This window comes from Cnephaeus nilssonii (genome assembly GCF_951640355.1).
Source record: "Cnephaeus nilssonii genome assembly, chromosome: 1".
Classification (NCBI taxonomy): Eukaryota; Metazoa; Chordata; class Mammalia; order Chiroptera; family Vespertilionidae; genus Cnephaeus; species Cnephaeus nilssonii.
Window position 1 is genome coordinate 75,460,977 of NC_137072.1, and position 18,614 is coordinate 75,479,590.

Consider the following 18,614-nt stretch of genomic DNA (forward strand, 5'->3'; position numbering starts at 1 on the left):
AGGTGGTTCCTATTTGTTATTTTCTTTATTTCCAATCTGGAATTTGAAAAAATTTTCCCAGATATCTTTTTTATTTCTGTTTTATTCCCCCAATAAACATTAACCTTGCATATAACACAAAAACGTTTCCCTTTAAAGTTAATTTTTAACTTACTATGTGTTTTTATTGCCATTTGGTCTCTGCACTGGGCAGAAACACCCTAAAGCCTCAACAGAGCAGTGAGTGGCGGAGCTGCTGTCATGTTATCTAAGAAGTGGGCTTTGGCGGTTCTGCTGCTGCAGCTCTGTAGTGCTGGCTGTGGATTCGGTGGAAAGGTTCTGGTATGGCCCGTTGACATGAGCCATTGGCTTAATATAAAGACCATTCTAGAGGAACTCGCAAAGAAAGGACATGAGGTAACAGTGTTGACTTTTCCACATACTAAGCTCATTGACTACAGCAAACCTTCCCCACTGAACTTCGAGGTATTACATCCAGAATATCCGAAAGAATTAGCAGAGAAAGCACAAGACAAATTTCTGGACGTAATTTTGAATGACTTGCCAAACTTAGCGCCCTGGCGATCCACAGTAAGATTGAATGAGGTTTTTATTGAAGTAACTGAAAGTGTAAAAACCCTGTGTGAGAGTGCAGTCTACAACCAGACACTCATGAGGAAGCTCCAGGGAACCAACTACGATGTAATGCTTATAGACCCTGTGATGCCCTGTGGAGAGCTGGTGGCTGAATTGCTTGCAGTCCCTTTTGTGTTCACATTAAGAGTGTCTATGGGAGGCATGAAGGAGAAACACTGTGGGAAACTCCCCACTCCACCTTCCTATGTTCCTGTTCAGATGGTGGGACTTACCGACCGAATGACCTTTCTGGAAAGAGTAAAAAATACAATGCTTTCCGTTTTCTTTGACTTATGGATCCGGGATTATGACATTCATTTTTGGGACCAGTTTTACAGTGAGGCATTAGGTAAGACATTTTGCTTTTTATTTCAAACTTGTTATCAAAATAAACTTAGAAATCTAAGTGAATGAAATCTAAGTAAATGAAAGAAATACATTTTAAAATATCTGTTTTCCATTTAAAACTCTACCAGTAACAGTAATCAACTAGTTATCAAAACTAAGTGGAAATGGAAACAAAAATCTCTTGCCATGGTTACTCTGTCTTTATAATCATCAAACCACTTCTCATAAGACAACTTGATACTTGTAAGGAATGTTTGTCATATTTGGATATTACATAAATACAGTACATTGAGTTTCTATATTAGAGGAAATTATAGCTATTCTTGGTGAAGACAGTATAATGTTTATCCTAAGAGCAAGATAACCTACTTGTCTGATACCAGTAATAAGCTAACAGATGATTATTAACAAATATATTTAATTCATCTGTATCCACCGCAAAAAATTTTTATAATTAGTGATGATTACACTCAATCTTATACCATTTTTATGAGAACAGGGTGTCAGCCATTGTTTGTTTGACTTGATTGTTGAGAGTATTACAAACGTCGACTCCTTTAATCCCTCCTTGCTCCCAACTTCCCAGGTCCCTCCATGCCTAGGCCTTCACCATCCCACTTTCTGTGTTCATGGGCAATGCATATCCTATATAATAAAAGGCTAATATGCAAATTATCCCCTCGGGAAGTCAACCAACCTGGAGTTCGACCGTTCGCTATGACATGCGCTGACCACCGGGGGTGGCGTGGAATGTAGGCAGGCCCAGGCCAGCAACCTGAAGGCCCCGATCGGCCCTGATTGCTGGTCAGGACTAGGGACCCTACCCATGCATGAATATCCATAGGTTCTTTGCTTAAACTCTTCCCACTGCCCCACTTCCCCCTTCCCTGTAAGATTCATCAGTGTGTTCCATGTTTCCATTCATATGGTTGTATTTTATTCATCAGTGTACTGTGTCCATTAGTTTCCACATAGAGGTGACACCATGTGATATTTTTCTTTCTCTGACTGGCTTATTTTGCTTAGCATAATCATCACCAGGTCCCTCCATGTATCTGAAATATTTTGTTGCAATGGTAAATGGAATTTTTTTTTAGTTTCTCTTTCTGATAGATCATTATTGGTGTATAAAAATATCTTTGAGCCTGGCTGGTGTGGCTCACTGGTTGAATGTTGACCTATAAAGCACGAGCTCACAGTTCGATACCTAGTCAGAGCACAAGCCCAGGTTGCAGGCTCCATCTGCTGTAGGGGTGTACAGGAGGCAGCCGATCAACGATTCTCTCTCATCATTGATGTTTTTTTCTCTCTCAATCCCTCTTCCTTCTTCTCTGAAATCAATATATATTGAAGAAGAGTAATAAAATCATATATCCCTGTCTTATACTTGTTCTTAAGGGAAATGGTTTTAGTTTCTGCCAACTGGGTATTATGTTGGTTGTACATTTGTCATATATGGCCTTTATTATGTCAAGGTATGATTCCTCTATTTTCACTTTGCTGATAGTTTTTATCAAAAATGATTTCAGAGTTTTTCAAACACTTTTTCTGTATCTATTGATATAATCATGTGCTTTTTGTCTTTCAATTTGTTTATGTAATGTATCATGTTTGTTGATTTGTGAATATTGTACAGCCTTGCATCCCTGGAATAAATCCCACTTGGTCATGGTGTATGATCTTTTTAATATGTTGCTGAGTCTTATTTGCTATTATTTTGTTGAGTATTTGGACAGGTTCATCGTGCCTGGTTGTGAAAAATATTCCTAGGATACTTTATATTTCTTGGGGGAATGCTACACAAAATCTGAAAAAGTAATGAGAAAATCCTAAAAGACTTTGTGTCTTGGGCAGTTAAAGAGAACCATTAATTAATAGTTGATATACACCTATTCAACCTATTTTTAATCTTTGCCTTTTCTGCTTAAAATGCTTTTATTTGCAATTTCATACACTTAGCTGAGATCTCAATCAATCAACTCAGACAGGCTTCTACTTCAACTATCTTTGAGAAGCACAGACAAGAACAAACAAACAAAAGATCATATCTTGCACTAAATATATGATCTAATCTAATTCACTGAATATCAAATTGTTTCACAGAACTAATGTTCAGAGGAACCAACTTAAAAAAACCTTTGAGCCCGGATGGCATGGTTGAGTATCAATCTATGAACCAGGATGTCACGGTTTGATTCTGGGTCAGGGTACATGCCTGGGTTGCAGGCTAGATCCCCCATGTGGGGCATGCAGGAGGCAGCAAATCAATGATTCTCTTTTATCATTGATGTTTCTTCTCTCTTGCTCACCCTTCCTCTTTGAAATCAATATATATATATTAAAAAAAAAACTTCTATATACCCATGATTTAAACTCAAATGTAATGACTTGCTATAATTAATTATATAATCATTACGCATGCTGGGAGCACACTACTTACTAGGCGTTATAAATACAGGAAAAAAATACAAGAATCTTGGCTCAAATCTACCCTCAGTGGAAACTTAAAACTATAATATGTCACTGTCACATTTTGACATGATAAAATTATGAGTAAAGACCTCTGAAAAGCCTCAACTTGAGAAAAAGAGGACAGAAGCATTATATTAGGAGGAAAATAAGAGCTTTTTCTATTAAACAAAAATTGCACTAATAATGTATTCAGGCAAGAAGTCTTTAAAATTGAAAACCATCCCACTTAACTCACTTAATATAACAGATTCATTTGATAATAATATCTACTTGGTAGCTAAAATTTAACCCATTAATTAAATTACCCATATAACACACATATATTTAGAAGTATCCATTCTGATTATATAACTCAATTTTATGTAAATTATATAACTAAAAGAAAATGGGTATTTGTCAATTTTATTTCTGTTTCATGTCCATAATTACTCATATGTAACATTTCAAATACAATTTATGAAATTATTTACAGTTTGTCTTATACTTAAATTCATTTTCATTCTCTTTCCATTTATCCCTTCTATACCCATTATTCTGAATCATTACTTTAAATGTAGAATTTTCCTATTTGCCTTAAGTTGTTGTTCTAAAATGAAGCTAAGGTCATATAAACTAAATCACTTAAGCAGAAAAATGAATAATTTAAATAAGATAATGACTAATAGAAATATCACCTTTGGGTTTGTAATCAAGGCAGGATTTGAGTCTCAAAAAAAGTAGACATCCAGATGGCAAAAACACATTAATTCAGAAGCAAAGGGATGGAGTTCTAATCTAATCTCTGGCAATTTCAAACTGAATGTCCTTGGTCAAAGCTTCTTCCTTATCAAATTACAGCCTTTGGACTATATGACCTCATATTAAAAATGACTATAAAATGAGGCTTTCCTCCCTGGGTTTATGTCACCATCAACTTTAATAAGAATCCTAAAGTGAAAAGGATTCTCATCTGTTTTTATTCCCTTCCTCTCAGTTATAAAACGTGTATTTTTTATGAACAGAAATTAATGACTTGGTTATTTGCAATTAGTCATTCTTCTGCATAAAAACCTAAAATTAATACCTTAAATATCCTTCAAAACACATCAGTAAGGCAGCAGTAAAAAGGTGTGTGATGACTGTAGTATGTATTTATGTATCACATATCCCAAAAAGAGGGTCATCATGAGTATGAATTATTCATGGGATTCTTACTAATAAAATAGTGTCCCATGAATTGAAGTGATGAGATATAACTCAGAAGGATGAGGTCGACTGATATTGATGGGATTCTATAACAATATGAGTAATCCTGAAATTAAAACATGCTGGAGAGGACATGGACATATTCCTGACTAGAAAACTAGAAACCATTGAGGGGTGATTGGTGCAGATATTGTGGAGCTAATCTATCATCTGCCATTCAGTTGGAGAGAAAAAATTAGCAATAAATTAATTAGCAGTTTGGAGTTGTGTTTACATGTTAGTTTTCTTTTATATTGTAAAAATAAACTTACAAATAATCTATTTTCCTTTTTTACTTTCTCTTTTCTTTCTTTCATCTTTACTTATTTTTCTTTCTTTTTTATTCTATTTTAATGTATTAATAACCGTTTTCATTTTACATCTAAAAGCCGTATTATTCTAGAAGACCTAAACTTAATTTTCCCTTGATAGCTAATCATAAAGTTAGTGGGGCAATTTTCCCATTTAACTTATAGTCTAATTCCCTCTACCCAACTTTTTTTTCCAGGAAGACCCACTACATTATGTGAGACTCTGGGGAAAGCTGAAATTTGGTTAATTCGAACATATTGGGATTTTGAATTTCCTCGTCCATACCTACCTAATTTTGAATTTGTTGGAGGATTGCACTGCAAACCTGCCAAACCATTACCTAAGGTAAGACTACAGCATTGATGGACTTTATGTACCTTATGATATGATACCTGATTTCCTTTTAAAGCTTACAGTCTTGGTAAGGAAACATGATGTTGAATATCATTGGATGGCCAACTCTATTTCCATGCCAGAGGGCTCTTGTGAGTTATTTATAGGTATTTTAGGTATTATATTGGGAAATCAGGCTGAAAATAAAATGGCATGATGGAAGCACATCTTAAAATATCATTGTTTTTACAATAAGGATAATTGATAGGAGCAACTGGAAACTGGTGCCATGAAAATCACTACGGACACTACAGTGGTATTCTTCACAAGCGTGACAAAGTTATGAAAATGGGCATATATTATGATGGTTGGGAGATAAACATGCTTTCATGAGACCCTGGGATAAGTTCCATGCTATTTGCTGGGTGAGAGGGGAAGTAAGAGTTAAAGGAAGAGAAGGAAATGAAGATGACTCTTGGATTTTCATTTTCAATGTTTATTTGATAGTGATGGCTTCCACTGAAATAGAAAACATAAAATAAAATTTATTTGAGACTAATACAATGAGTTCTATATTGTGACTATTTACTTAAAGAAAAAAGTGGAATTTTCAGGAAGAATTTTCTAGAAGTCATTGGGTAATATGTGGTCTCAAGCTCAACACACAGCTAAGGAAATATTGGAGGTCACCAGCATAAGAGTTCAGGAAAATGAGAGACCCAATCTTGGCTTGATTCTTTACCAACCTGATGACAGGTTTCTTTTGGAATAAAAAAGATAATTATATACCACATCCTTAAGTCTTCAAAGAAAAAATGTAGAGTGTCAGGGATGTTAAAAGAAAACAGTATTGAGAAACAAATGAGTAATAGATAAGCATTACATAGGTACTGTGTTGAACTATCAATAGTGAGTGAAGAGGAACGCCCGCATTTACTTGTACTGTGAGGATATTTTGAAAATCCCTTTAGGAAGTTTTTAGGGTACATGATGTTCCTAGGAGAATTCTTGATTTATTTTACAGAGGGCTCTTAGAAATGGAAGGCTCCGGCATGGATTGGTATCCAGAAACTGTGACTTGCAGGGTCTGGCATGGAGCCAGAGCAGATGCTGGAAAGACAGGCACAGGTTTCAGAAAATCCTCATTCTGAGAATAGTCCCACAGATAATGGTGAGAGGATAGTGAAAACTGAGAATATTAATGCAGAAAAATCATCAAAACGCAAAGTGGATCTGCAGTCTTTGCCAAATGTACCTACCTGGATCAGATTGTTATGCCTATCTTATTACAGAAAATTGCTGTACTTGCAAAGGAAAGACTACCAAATCCTTTTGAATTTCTAGCATCATATCTTTAAAAAAAAAAAAAAGTCAGAGCTGGAAGATGGAAACTGACTTATTGGGAAGAACAGAAAAATTTGGTTTCTGTGATTAAGAGGCAGCTTTAATAATCATAACTCCCCCACCTCCCTTTTAGAAGTATAAGAAACTTCAGAATAACAACTTATTATAGAGTTGCAGAAGAAAACGTATTTCACTTATTTTTATTTCATCACAATACTTATTTAATGAGTGTATTCTGTGCATTTTTTCTCTGATTGTCCTTAAATTTGTTTTTTAAATCACCTTCAAAATAAAGTGTTAAGACATCAAAAGAAAGCAAAAATGATGATGACAGGTCTGTCAATCAAGAACACACACACACATTTTATTCAAACTCCATGTGTTTGGGGAGGTGAATCAAAATAATAACAAGATAATTTTGTGGGGTCAAATATGTCCTCCTAATATTAATGAAGCTGACATAGTCAACTTTGACATCATCTCTTTTCTGGTCATTTAACAGTCTTTAATTGGGGAATATGTGACTCCAGAGTTGCCACAAAAGATTTCACAAGGAATACATGATGCATGTCTAGAGGATATCGTTCTCATAGAATATGATCTGACTGGGCCTAAACCCAGAGTTTCTCATGGCCAACTTGCACAACTCTAAACGGTGAGGCAGTTTAATTTACAGAAGTAGCTATGTATCAACTCGGTGCTAAGGCTGAAGTTAAGAACATGTAGCTAGTGTCCACTGAGTTGGGAGTTTTATACATCAGAAAGATAGGCAATCACTATCTTCTAAAAGTGATTTATGATTATAGAGCTTTTAAAATATGTTATATCTCTTTTTCCAATACATTACTATTACTATACTGGAGGCCCGATGCACGAAATCTATGCAAGAGTAGGCCTTCCTTCCCTTGGCTGCAGGCACTGGCTTCCCTCTGGCACCGGGGACCCAGGCTGGTTTCCCTCCAGCCGCCTGCTGGCACCTGGGGCCTAGGCTGGCTTTGTTCCAGCCAATGGCAGGTACCCGTGACCCGGGCTTCGCTCTGGCCCCTGCTTTGTCTGGAAGGATGTCCGGAATGACATCCAGAAGGATGCCTCGTCTAATTAGCATATTACCCTTTTATTATTATAGATACCACAATTCTAACAAATATCTGCTTAGGCATATTAATAAAGGAAGACTTGAACATGAGAAAATTATCAATGAAGCCATAGGCAGATCAACACAGTAATGATTTATTAGATGTAAACTGTCAGATGCCTAATTCAGACCCATTTGGGGGCTTTCTTTTCAAGAATATTTTTATGAGCTTGTGAAGTACTCAGTTTTTAATAAAATTAAACATGGTGCATAACATGAAAATCCATCAACCATGAAATATACTGTATTCTTATCACCTAACCCTCTCATATAATGGTTTGGTTCTATGGTTTTTCACTAATCAATGATATGTATATAAGCCAAAGATTTTATTTATCTATTTATTATAATTAACTTTATTGAGGTGACATTGGTTAATAAATTTATATGTTTCAAATGTATAAATCTATGATACATTATCTGTATATTGCATTATATATTTTCTCCTAAAGAGAGTAGGTGGTTCTAAATGTCAAAGATTTTTTAAAAATCTAACCAGTCCTCTGACAATTCCCTTTGAATCTTTATTTTAAAAGTATAAAAGAGTTTTATTATTCCTTAATAATACTATAGATCTGTAATACAAAGAATTGTTTCTCCATAGGAAATAGAAGAATTTGTCCTGAGCTCAGGCAAAGATGGTATTGTGGTGTTTTCTCTGGGTTCAGTCATCCAAAATCTCACAGAAGAAAAGGGCAATCTTATTGCCTCAGCCCTTGCCCAGATTCCACAGAAGGTTAGTACAACCTTTAATCCTGCTGGGTTGGTGTCTTTCCCACTGAAAATTGAATCTCATTTTACACTTAACATATCAGGTACCAGTATTAAGTAAAAATTTGTAAAACATTACAATAGTCCATGTAGGCATATTTGGACCTTGCTTGCTGACCTTTGCTGCTACAATAATTTGTTTTCAATGAAATAGAGATGAAAACATTAAGCACCATTTTTCATGAAATCTTAAGGTCTGTTCTAATGACTCCCAAAATAGTTCTGAAGTGCATTTACTCCAGGACCAGGAAAAGGGAGAAATGAAATGACAAACATAGGTATGAAGGCTGCATAAGAATATCCTCCATGTATTTATTTGTATTAGGACTTGATTCATCATAGTTGAGCACAGAAGTAGAAGCTTAGATTCATTTAGCATTTTAATTAACATTTTCTCGAATTAAAAGGCCATAGAAATGTTAATATAGTCTAGCAAATTTCATGTCCTAACATGATATTCAATTCACTTTAATGTTATCACCACCATCTTAGATCGCAGCTCTTTATATATTGCTATTTATAAAATATCCAACAGCTTTTTTTATTTGTACATTTGGTTAAATTCCATAAAATTCTATAAAAATTATATATAAATGCAAATATGATAATTGCAGAAACCAAACCAAACAGAATACTTCAACAAACTATGGAATATAAGCAAAATCACTACCTTATTTTTACTTTAAAAAAAAAGAAGTTGTGGGAGAAAAAAGAAAATAGAAAGAAATGGAGGATGAAATGATAACCAGTCATCCAAAAAATAAGTAGCTAAAATCTAAAGCAATGATATTTGTAAGAAACACTAATATGAAGATCAAGCTAGGATTGCCAGTGACAAAAATTTATACAGAGGTCCTGTGGCCATAAAAATTTTAACTCCCAAGTTCTGATTTATTAGGCTAGCATGGCATTATTTTCTAATTCTTCACTAACAATCTCACTCCTGGAAGTTCTTAGTGATAATAGACAAAATGATAACAGGCAACTACCACAAACTCTTTTTAAAAGGTTGTTATAAACAGTCCCACTATTTCTTTGTGGTTATAAAGTACACCTCTATACTCCCTTCTCAACTATCAACTAAAATAGAGTAGATGCATGATAAATACAAACTCTACAACCTTAAAACATCATTATTTTGTGGTATTACTTGTGAAATATATTCACTGCCTTCCACAGGTTTTATGGAGATACAAAGGGAAGAAACCAGCCAAATTAGGAGCCAATACTCAGCTCTATGACTGGCTACCCCAGAATGATCTTCTTGGTAAGACTAAGTGGAAGAAAGGCTATAGTAGTTGATGGACAAGTTGATTAATTATTTAACAGCTAATCTATATATATAAAGAGCCAGGATTGTAACATCCACAACAACCGGAGGCTCGACCATTCATTAGGCTGTACATGCAGCAGGCAAGTGGGCTGAACTGCTGACCTCTCAGAGAGAGAGAGTGGCAGGGCTGATCAACCATGGCAGTGGCTGCTGGCAAAGCCTGGATAGAGAAGCAGGTTGATCAGACCCTGCTTCTCTCTCCCGGCCTCGCCAGCAGCCAACCATCTCTCACTCTCCCAGAGGTCAGCAGTTCAGCCTGCTTGGCAGCAGCCTGGACTGAATACCAGGCTGTGCCCACAGCAGGCAAGCGGGCTGGACTGCTGACCTCTTGGAGAGAGAGGTGGGGCTGATCAGCAGTGGCAATGGCTGCTGGCGAGGCCAGGATAGGAAAGCAGGGTGATCAGACCCTGCTTCTCTCTCCCGGCCTCACCAACAGCCAAGCCTCTCTCTCTCTCCCAGAGGTCAGCAGTTCAGCCCAGTCACCAGCAGCCTGGACAAAATGCCAGGTTGCATGTGCAGTCGGGTGAGTGGGCTGAACTGCTGACCTCTGGGAGAGAGAGAGAGGCAGGGCTTATCAGCAATGGCAGCGGCTGTTGGCGAGGCCGGGAGAGAGGCAGGGTGATCAGACTTTGCCTCTCTCCTGGCCTCACCAGCAGCCGCTGCCACTGCTGATAAGCCCTGCCTCTCTCTCTCTCTCCCAGATGTCAGCAGTTCAGCTGCTTGCCCGCAGCCTGGGGCAGCTGCTGATCAGCACCACCTCTATGATCAGGCCCGGAGATAGACCCAGAGATGCTGACTGGCATAGAAACCGAACAATCAGAACCAAATCTGGGTGAATTGCGAGGAGCCAATGGCTGCCTAGGAGGCGGAGCTTTTGATGCTGCCTGGCATAGAAACCGACCAATGAGAACCAAATCTGGGTGAACTGCGAAGGCAGAACCTAAGGTGGGGGCTGAGGAGGGGTTTTAAGGGCAACAGCTACTTGGTGCAAGGTGTAAGAAAATGATTCTATTTTTTAATGACCAGTTTGGCAGTATAGTGCATATGGCTGGCTATCAGTCCAGATATAGGGATTATGTGTTTTTGTCTGCCAAGAGCATCTCCTCCTGCTGAAAAAGGCTTCCCCCACCCCATTTAAGCAATCCTATCCTATATAACCTATCTATACGAATAAAAGGGTAATATGCAAATTTGACCAGGTTGACCAGCCATCTTCCTGATGTCCAACTTCCTTCCAGACAAAGCCAGGTGGTGGGGGCCGAAACAGAGGCAGTTAGGGGCAATCAGGCTGGCAAGGGAGGGCAGTTAGGGGTAATCAGGCAGGCAGGCAGAGGCAGTTAGGGGTGATTAGGCAGGCAGGCAGAGAGGTTAGGGGCAATAAAGCAGGCAGGGGGGCAAGGTAGAGGTGGTCAGGCCAGCAAGGGGGCAAGGCAGGGGCAATTAGGCTGACAGGGGGGCAAGGTATGGGCAATCAGGCCAGCAGAGGGTCAAGGTAGGAGCGATCAGACCAGCAGGGGAGCAAGGTCGGGGCAATTAGGCCAGCAGGCAGAAGGGTTAGGGTCAATTTGGCAAGCAGGCAGGTGAGTGATTAGGAGCCAATAGTCCCGGATTGCGAGAAGGATGTCTGACTGCCAGTTTAGGCAGTTGGACATCCCCCGAAGGGTCCCAGATTGGAGAGGGTTGAGGCCAGGCTCAGGAACACCCTCCATGCACAAATTTCATGCACTGGACCTCTAGTAATAACATAAAAACTAATATCAACAAATACTTAACAATAGTAAATATTTTTCATTTTACCTCCAATTCAAAAAGACATCTACACTAATAAAAGAGAAACATGCAAATTGACCGTACCTCTGCTACGCCCACAAGCCACGCCCACCAGCCAATCAGGAGCAAGTATGCAAATTAACCCAACCAAGATGGCTACGGCCACGAAGTGAGCAAGAAGCATGGGTTTCTCTGGCAATGGAGGAAGCCAAGGTTCCCCGCCCACTCTGGCTGCTCTGGCCTCTGCTCAAGGCTACAAAGTTTTAATTATAGAAGATAAATAAATCCCAACAAAAATGGCAGCAGCTGGAGAGAGCAGGAGGCTTGAGTTGCCTCTGGCAATGGAGGAAGCCAAGCTTTCTGACCAGCCCTGGCATCCGCTCAAGGCCACAAAGTTTCAATTATAGAAGATAAATAAATCCCAGATACGAGGGCCTCTGCTTGGGTCGCCGGGGGGCGTGGCTGGCCTGCAAACCAGCACAGGCCCCTTGCCCAGGCTGCCCCATGCCCCAAGGGAACCGCCACCCTGATCTGGGACAACCTTCAAGGCAAACCAGCCGGCCCCCACCTGTGCACCAGGCCTCTATCTATCTAATTAAAGAGTAATATGCAAATTGACCATCACTCCAACACACAAGATGTCTGCGCCCATGTGGTCAAAGATGGCTGCCCCCATGTGGACACAAGATGGCCACAACAAGATGGCCAGCAGGGGAGGGCAGTTGGGAGGAACTAGGCCTGCAAGAGAGGGCAGTTGTGGGCAATCTAGACTGCAGGAGAGGGCAGTTAGGGGTGACCAGGCTGGCAGGGGAGGGCAGTTAGAGGCAATCAGGCTGGCAGGGGAGCAGTTAGGCATCAATCAGGCTGGCAGGGGAGTGGTTAGGGAGGTGATCAGGCTATCAGGCAGAAGTGGTTTGGGGCAATCAGAAAGTCAGGCAGGCGAGCAGTTGGGAGACAGCAGTCCTGGATTGTGAGAGGGATGTCCAACCTTCTGAGGGATCCCAGATTGGAGAGGGTGCAGGCTGGGCTGAGGGACACCCCCCCCATGCACGAATTTTGTGCACCAGGCCTCTAGTAATTAAATATTTGACCATTAATTTTATACATTCATACTTGCTGTGAATTAATATAAGATTTTCGGGTAATACAGAGGGAATTAACGCCTTCTTTTCCTGAGATAACAATTTTCTGTGGTAGCAGTGCCCCACAGGAAAAAAAGTAGAAAATACGGCCTTCTTCAGTAACTTATCCCATAGATCTGCCTCTTCTTTCTCTGAATTTCTGTTCATGCATTATAATAAACATTTTCACCCACTTCTCATTCCATCGCCAAACTAGGTCATCCAAAAACCAAAGCTTTTATCACTCACGGTGGAATAAATGGGATCTATGAAGGTATTTATCATGGGATCCCTATGGTGGGAATTCCCATGTTTGCTGATCAGCATGATAATATTGCTCACATGAAGGCCAAAGGAGCGGCTGTGGAGGTGAACATGCACACAATGACAAGTGCAGACTTGCTCAAGGCCTTGAGAACAGTCATTAATGATCCTTCGTAAGTACTACTTCCTTCTAAAGGATTACCACTGATTGTATTAAGCACCAGACAAAAAAATGTTAGAGATTATGCTTACCTTTTAATGGACCTTTTCCCATAATCTTGGACCATTCACAATCTTGGTGGTGGAAATCTTCTGGAAAGTACAGTTCATACAATGTCACCCTTCCAGCTCAGAAAAATTGGGCTTCAATTAACAACTGTTTTATTCTTATTATTTTCTCTATGCCTGCATTTAACCACATTCTGTTAATAATATATTTATTTTATCATCTCCCTACTATAAGTGTTAAATGCTGTACAATGAGCAGTGTTCATGTAATAATTCTGTGGCCCTTAGATTAATTTTTATAACAGGTATCATGTGACAAACAAAAATAAAATTTCATTCATTTCTTTCTCTTTTGCCTTCTTCCTTATTTGCCTTCCAGCTACAAAGAGAATGTGATGAGGTTATCAAGGATTCACCACGATCAACCTATAAAACCTCTAGATAGAGCGGTCTTCTGGATCGAGTACGTCATGCGCCACAAAGGAGCCAAACACCTGCGGGCAGCTGCTCACAACCTCACCTGGTTCCAGTACCACTCTTTGGATGTGATTGTGTTCCTTCTGGCCTGTGCAGCATCTGCTATATTCTTGATCACAAAATGTTGTTTATTTTCTTGTCGAAAATTTGGTAAAACTGGAAAGAGGAAAAAGAGAGAATAGATCTTTCCAACTTAGGCAAAGATTTGAGAGGACAAACCTGTTTATTCCTGCACTTCCTTCTTGTTTTCAATTTTCAAATTCCTCTTTTTTTAGCCTAAAGAAACAGCCTAGAATTCCACAAGATCATTAACTGGTGAGCATGTCCCATTCTTCTTTGATATCCTCAGAGAGGTTTACCTTCTTCCTCTTTATCCACTTTCTGGCACAGGGACATTAATAATTCTAAAAATTATATTCATGATATCACTATTTTAATTGTATAACCTTCAGTGATATAATGATTGCTGGAAATAACAAACTATGAGCCAATTTCATGAATGTGGGGAGCTGAGAATTATACAGTTCACCAGTTGCAAGTGATCATATAAACAGGGAAGTGTCCTCAAAAATTAGTTTGCTATGAAAATAAGGCTTCTGTTTTAAATAAGCCTCTCTACTTGCCCAATGTTGTTTGGATTAGGCCAAAATTGAAAATAATGATGATAAAGCATTCTGCTTCAGAATGTTTACAAAGTTTCCAATAAGCTCAGCATTAGTCTGCTCAGGTGCCATAACAAGATACTGCAGTCTCAGCGGCATAAGCAACAGAAATTTATTTTTTCACAATTCTGGAGGCTAGATGTGCAAGATGAAGATGCCAGCAGGGCCTGGCTGCGGTGGCTCAGTGGTTGACCTATGAACTAGGAGGTCACTGTTCCATTTCTGTCAGGGCACATGCCCAGGTTGCATGCTCAATTCCCAGTAGGGGGCATGCAGGAGGCAGCCAATCAATGATTCTCTCATCATTGATGTTTCTATCTCTCCCTCCCTCTCCCTTCCTCTCTGAAATCAATAAAGATATATTAAAAAAAAAAAGATGCCAGCAGAGTTGGTTTCTGGTGAGGCCTCCTTCCTGACTAAAGAGAGTGACCTTCAACCTTTGTCCTCTCACGGCCTTTCCTCTGTATTCGCCTGGTAAGAAAAAGATGCCTTATGTCTCTTCCTCTTCTTACAAGGATACAAGTCCTTAGAGTAGACCTTCATGACCTAAGTTATTGTAAATATCTTGTTAAAGGTCTTACCTCCAACTATAGTCACATTGGGAGTTAAGGCTTCAATATATAAATTTGAGAGGGGTACACAGTTTCGTCCATAACAATCCCTACCAAACAATTATCCCATCTTTTGCCTTTAATCAACAAATATTTCTGTGTGCCTTTTATGTACTAGGGACAGTTCTGAGCATGTCTTTAGACAATAAAGCTAACCAATGGAATGATTTTTTCCCCCCAACAAGTGAAGATGTCAGTAATGTTTTAAAAGTAAAGAGATTATTTTAAAAAAAAGAAATTAAAGAATTATATAAAAATTGTTTTATTAATTTTAATGAGATTTTTAAAGACCAGTAAAATTGATAATCTGAATGTTAAATGTCAATTTATTATATTTAAAAATCACTGGTATTTATAATTTAAATAATCCTATATAATAAACAGGTAATATGCAAATTGACCCTCACCCCATAACACCATAACAAGATAGCTATGCCCTCAGCAGAGGCAGGGTTCCCATAACACAAGATGGCTGCACCCATAGTGGAGGCGGGGTTCCCGTAACGAGCCATAACAAGTGATGAGCAGGGACCTGAGGCTGCATGGCGTCAGGCCGGGGCAGGGGACCTGAGGCTGCGACCCCAGCCCAGCAGTGCTTGATGGGGGACCTCAGGCCATGCACTCAGCCCAGCGGGGCTTGACAGGGGACCTCAGGCCACACCCTCTACCCTGGCACCAGGCCAGAGGACCTCAGGCTGTGTCCCCCACCCCTGTGCTGGGCCCAGGGACCTGAGACTGTGCCCCCAGCCTGGTGGGGTTTGATGTTGGACCTCAGGCTGTGCCATAAGCCTGGCGGGGCTTAAAGGGTGACCTAAGGCTGTGCACCCCACCCCGGCACCGGGTCAGGGGACCAAAGACCACACCCCCTGCCTGGGGGGCTTGAAGAGGGACCTCAGGCCGCACTGTCTGTCCCAGGACAGGGGCCCTGAGGCCGCGCCCCCCCCTCGCCCCAGTGCCAGGCTGGGGACCTCAGGTCATACCCCCCCTGCCCCGGTGCCAGGCCGGGGGACCTGAGGTTGCACTGGGGAACCTGAGGCTGTGCCTCCCCACCTGGCCCTGGGCCAGGGGACCTGAGGCTGCACCCCCCAACCCAGCAAGGTTTAATGTGGGCCCAGAGGCTGTGACCCCTGCCCAGTGGGGTTTGACAGGGGACCTGAGGCTGTGTGCCCTGCCCACCACCAGGCTGGGGGACCTGAGACTGCACCCCCCCCACCTGGCAGGGCTTCACGGGGGTGGGGCTGGCCGGGTCTTGGTCTTTTGCAATTTCGAGGTGCACACGGGTGTTTGGGCACTTGACTCTGGGTCCAACGGTGTGCCCCAGACTCTGACAGGAGAAAGTTTTTCATATACATTTTACTAATTTTCTTTCATCTCTAACACTTCTATTATAGAGAAAGGGCAAATAGCAATATTAAAGTATTTCCTCTAATTAATTACTTTTTAATGTGCACAAATTTCATGCACTGGGCCACTAGTAATACTGTATAATCAAAGAAATCATTTCCTACAGAAAAGTCATATAGTGTGAATGTAAGATCATTGTAATTTTTTAGTCTCTTTATTCTACAAATTCATTACATATGGTTTCATTCATATCCTATCTAATAAAGAGGGAATATGCAAATTAACCATCATGCACTCATAAAATGGTGGTGCCTATAGCCACAAGATGGTGGCACCCAATTCCTCCACCTGCCACTAGAGTCCCACAGTCCCTTCAGCCCAGTTTGGAGGGGGAGGGGGGTACGGGAAGCGAATGGTGCAGCTGGACCTGCCCTGAGCCCCCAAGCAGCCCAGGCCCAGCCTGAGGTGCAGGAAAGTCTCGGATGGTAACTGCCCAGCCAATGCCCAAGGTGCAGGCAAGCCTCAGATGGCAGCTGCTCATCCTTCAAGGGCTGGCCCGAGGTGCAGACAAGCCTCAGATGGTGGCTGCCCAACAGCCCAGAGCTGCTCGAGGCTCAGGTAACCAGGGCCGGCCGAGGCTTGCGCTGCTGGCAGTGACAGCAGCAGAGGTGTGATGTGAGCGTCGCCTTCCCCTGATTGCTGGATCGCCTCTTGCACCTGAGGGCTCCCAGACTGTGAGAGGGGGCAGGCTGGACTGGGGGACCCCCCTTCCAGGCATCAATTTTCATGCACTGGGCCTCTAATGTGAAATATAAGACAAAAGGTAACAAATGAACAAATATAACAAAATATAGAAAAAGAAAAACTCATAGCCTAGACAGCATGGCTCAGTAGTTGCGCGTTGACCTATGGGCCAAGAGGTCACATTGATTCTGAGTGAATAAAGGTTTAGATCATGCCACTAACTGAAGAACCTTGGGCAGAGGAGGAGCTGCCAAGGATAAAGGGTACCTTCTGTGTTTGGGTTACCTGTTTCTTGGGTCTTACCACCAGGGTAGGGGGAGATGTGGCAGGTCGAGGGGTAACCATGTTTGCAAGCCTGCCACCCTGCTATCTGGTTTCCATTAGCTTCTGGCACCACTGTCCTGTGACCAGGATGTCAGAGAGATGTCTCCTGTGACCAGGCTATCCAGTAATGCAAAGTGATGCAAGCCACTGCAATCTGGGGAGGGATCCAGATTCATGGGCTCCAGAGCAGTTGCTGCCCCTCTTATCCTCCACAAACAGTGGTGTCAAGGCTACTTCCTGACACTTTCCCCCCTTATTGCATTTGCTGGGTCTGCCAGCTCATCTGTGGAAAGCCATGGAACCGGGATGGTGTGTACCATCCCTGTCCTTCCCCCGTCTTGCCTTCCTATACATTCCAATACACCCACCTTCAGATACAAATATAACAAATGTGTGGATCCCACAGGTGCCCTGGTGAGCAGAGAAAACTTTGTTAGGTTACATACAACCAACTTATTCTGGATTTAAAAGGAGGTATAAGGGGATCATCTAACTGCCATGATGCTGACATCACTAGTATTTCTATCTGCCACAGACGATACAAAAAGTAATATGTTCTAAGTATAACGAATTTAATGCATCCAGAACATTCAGTAGATAACACTAATGCCCTAGATGAACTGAAAAAATGTAACTTACAGATTACTTCTTGAATAGGTTATGCTCACATACCCATATGTGGCATAGTTTCCATATTATTAAAAACTAGAAGTCTAGTGCATGAATTCGTGCATGGGTGGGGTCCGGCCAACCTGGCCCCAATCGGGGTGGATCGGGGTTAGGCCTGTTGAGAGGAGGAGATGGCGGGAGGTTGGCTGACCAGCTTACCCTGATTGGGCCTGATCAGGGTCAGGTGAGCTGGGGGAAGGGGCTGCAGGTGATTGGCCGGTGGACCCCACCTCAATTTGAGGTTTTGGGGCTGATTGGGGGTGGGAACGGCCATGGGGAGGGGCTGTGGGCGGTGTGCTGGCCAGCCCAACCCCTGTATGGGGTGGGGAGGTGTGGATCAAGGACCAGTGGCCTGGGGGAGGGGCCATGGGGTGGTTGGCCAGCTGGCTCTGCCCCTAATGGGGTGGGGGAAGCAGATCTGAGGTGAGGCCTGGCAGGGGGAGGGGCTGCAGGAGGTTGGTGGGCTGGCCCCACCCCCTATTGGGGTGGGGGGGTGATCAGGGGTGGGGTCAG

At 41.5% G+C, this 18,614-nt stretch overlaps 1 protein-coding gene and 1 pseudogene across 2 annotated transcripts; both read left to right on the top strand.

Annotated features, from left to right (window-relative positions):
- Positions 1–240: 240 nt before the first annotated feature.
- On the top strand, positions 241–13,929 carry LOC307113725 (UDP-glucuronosyltransferase 2A3-like; the record flags this gene model as incomplete). Its single annotated transcript, XM_079795591.1, has 6 exons — positions 241–964; positions 5,168–5,316; positions 8,388–8,519; positions 9,734–9,821; positions 12,996–13,215; positions 13,650–13,929. The coding sequence occupies 6 exons, from the start codon at positions 241–243 to the stop codon at positions 13,927–13,929; spliced, it is 1,593 nt and encodes a 530-aa protein (XP_079651717.1).
- Positions 6,397–6,662, top strand: LOC307102246 (protein dpy-30 homolog; annotated as a pseudogene). Its single transcript has one exon. The product of its transcript is annotated as a protein dpy-30 homolog (transcript).
- Positions 13,930–18,614: the final 4,685 nt, after the last annotated feature.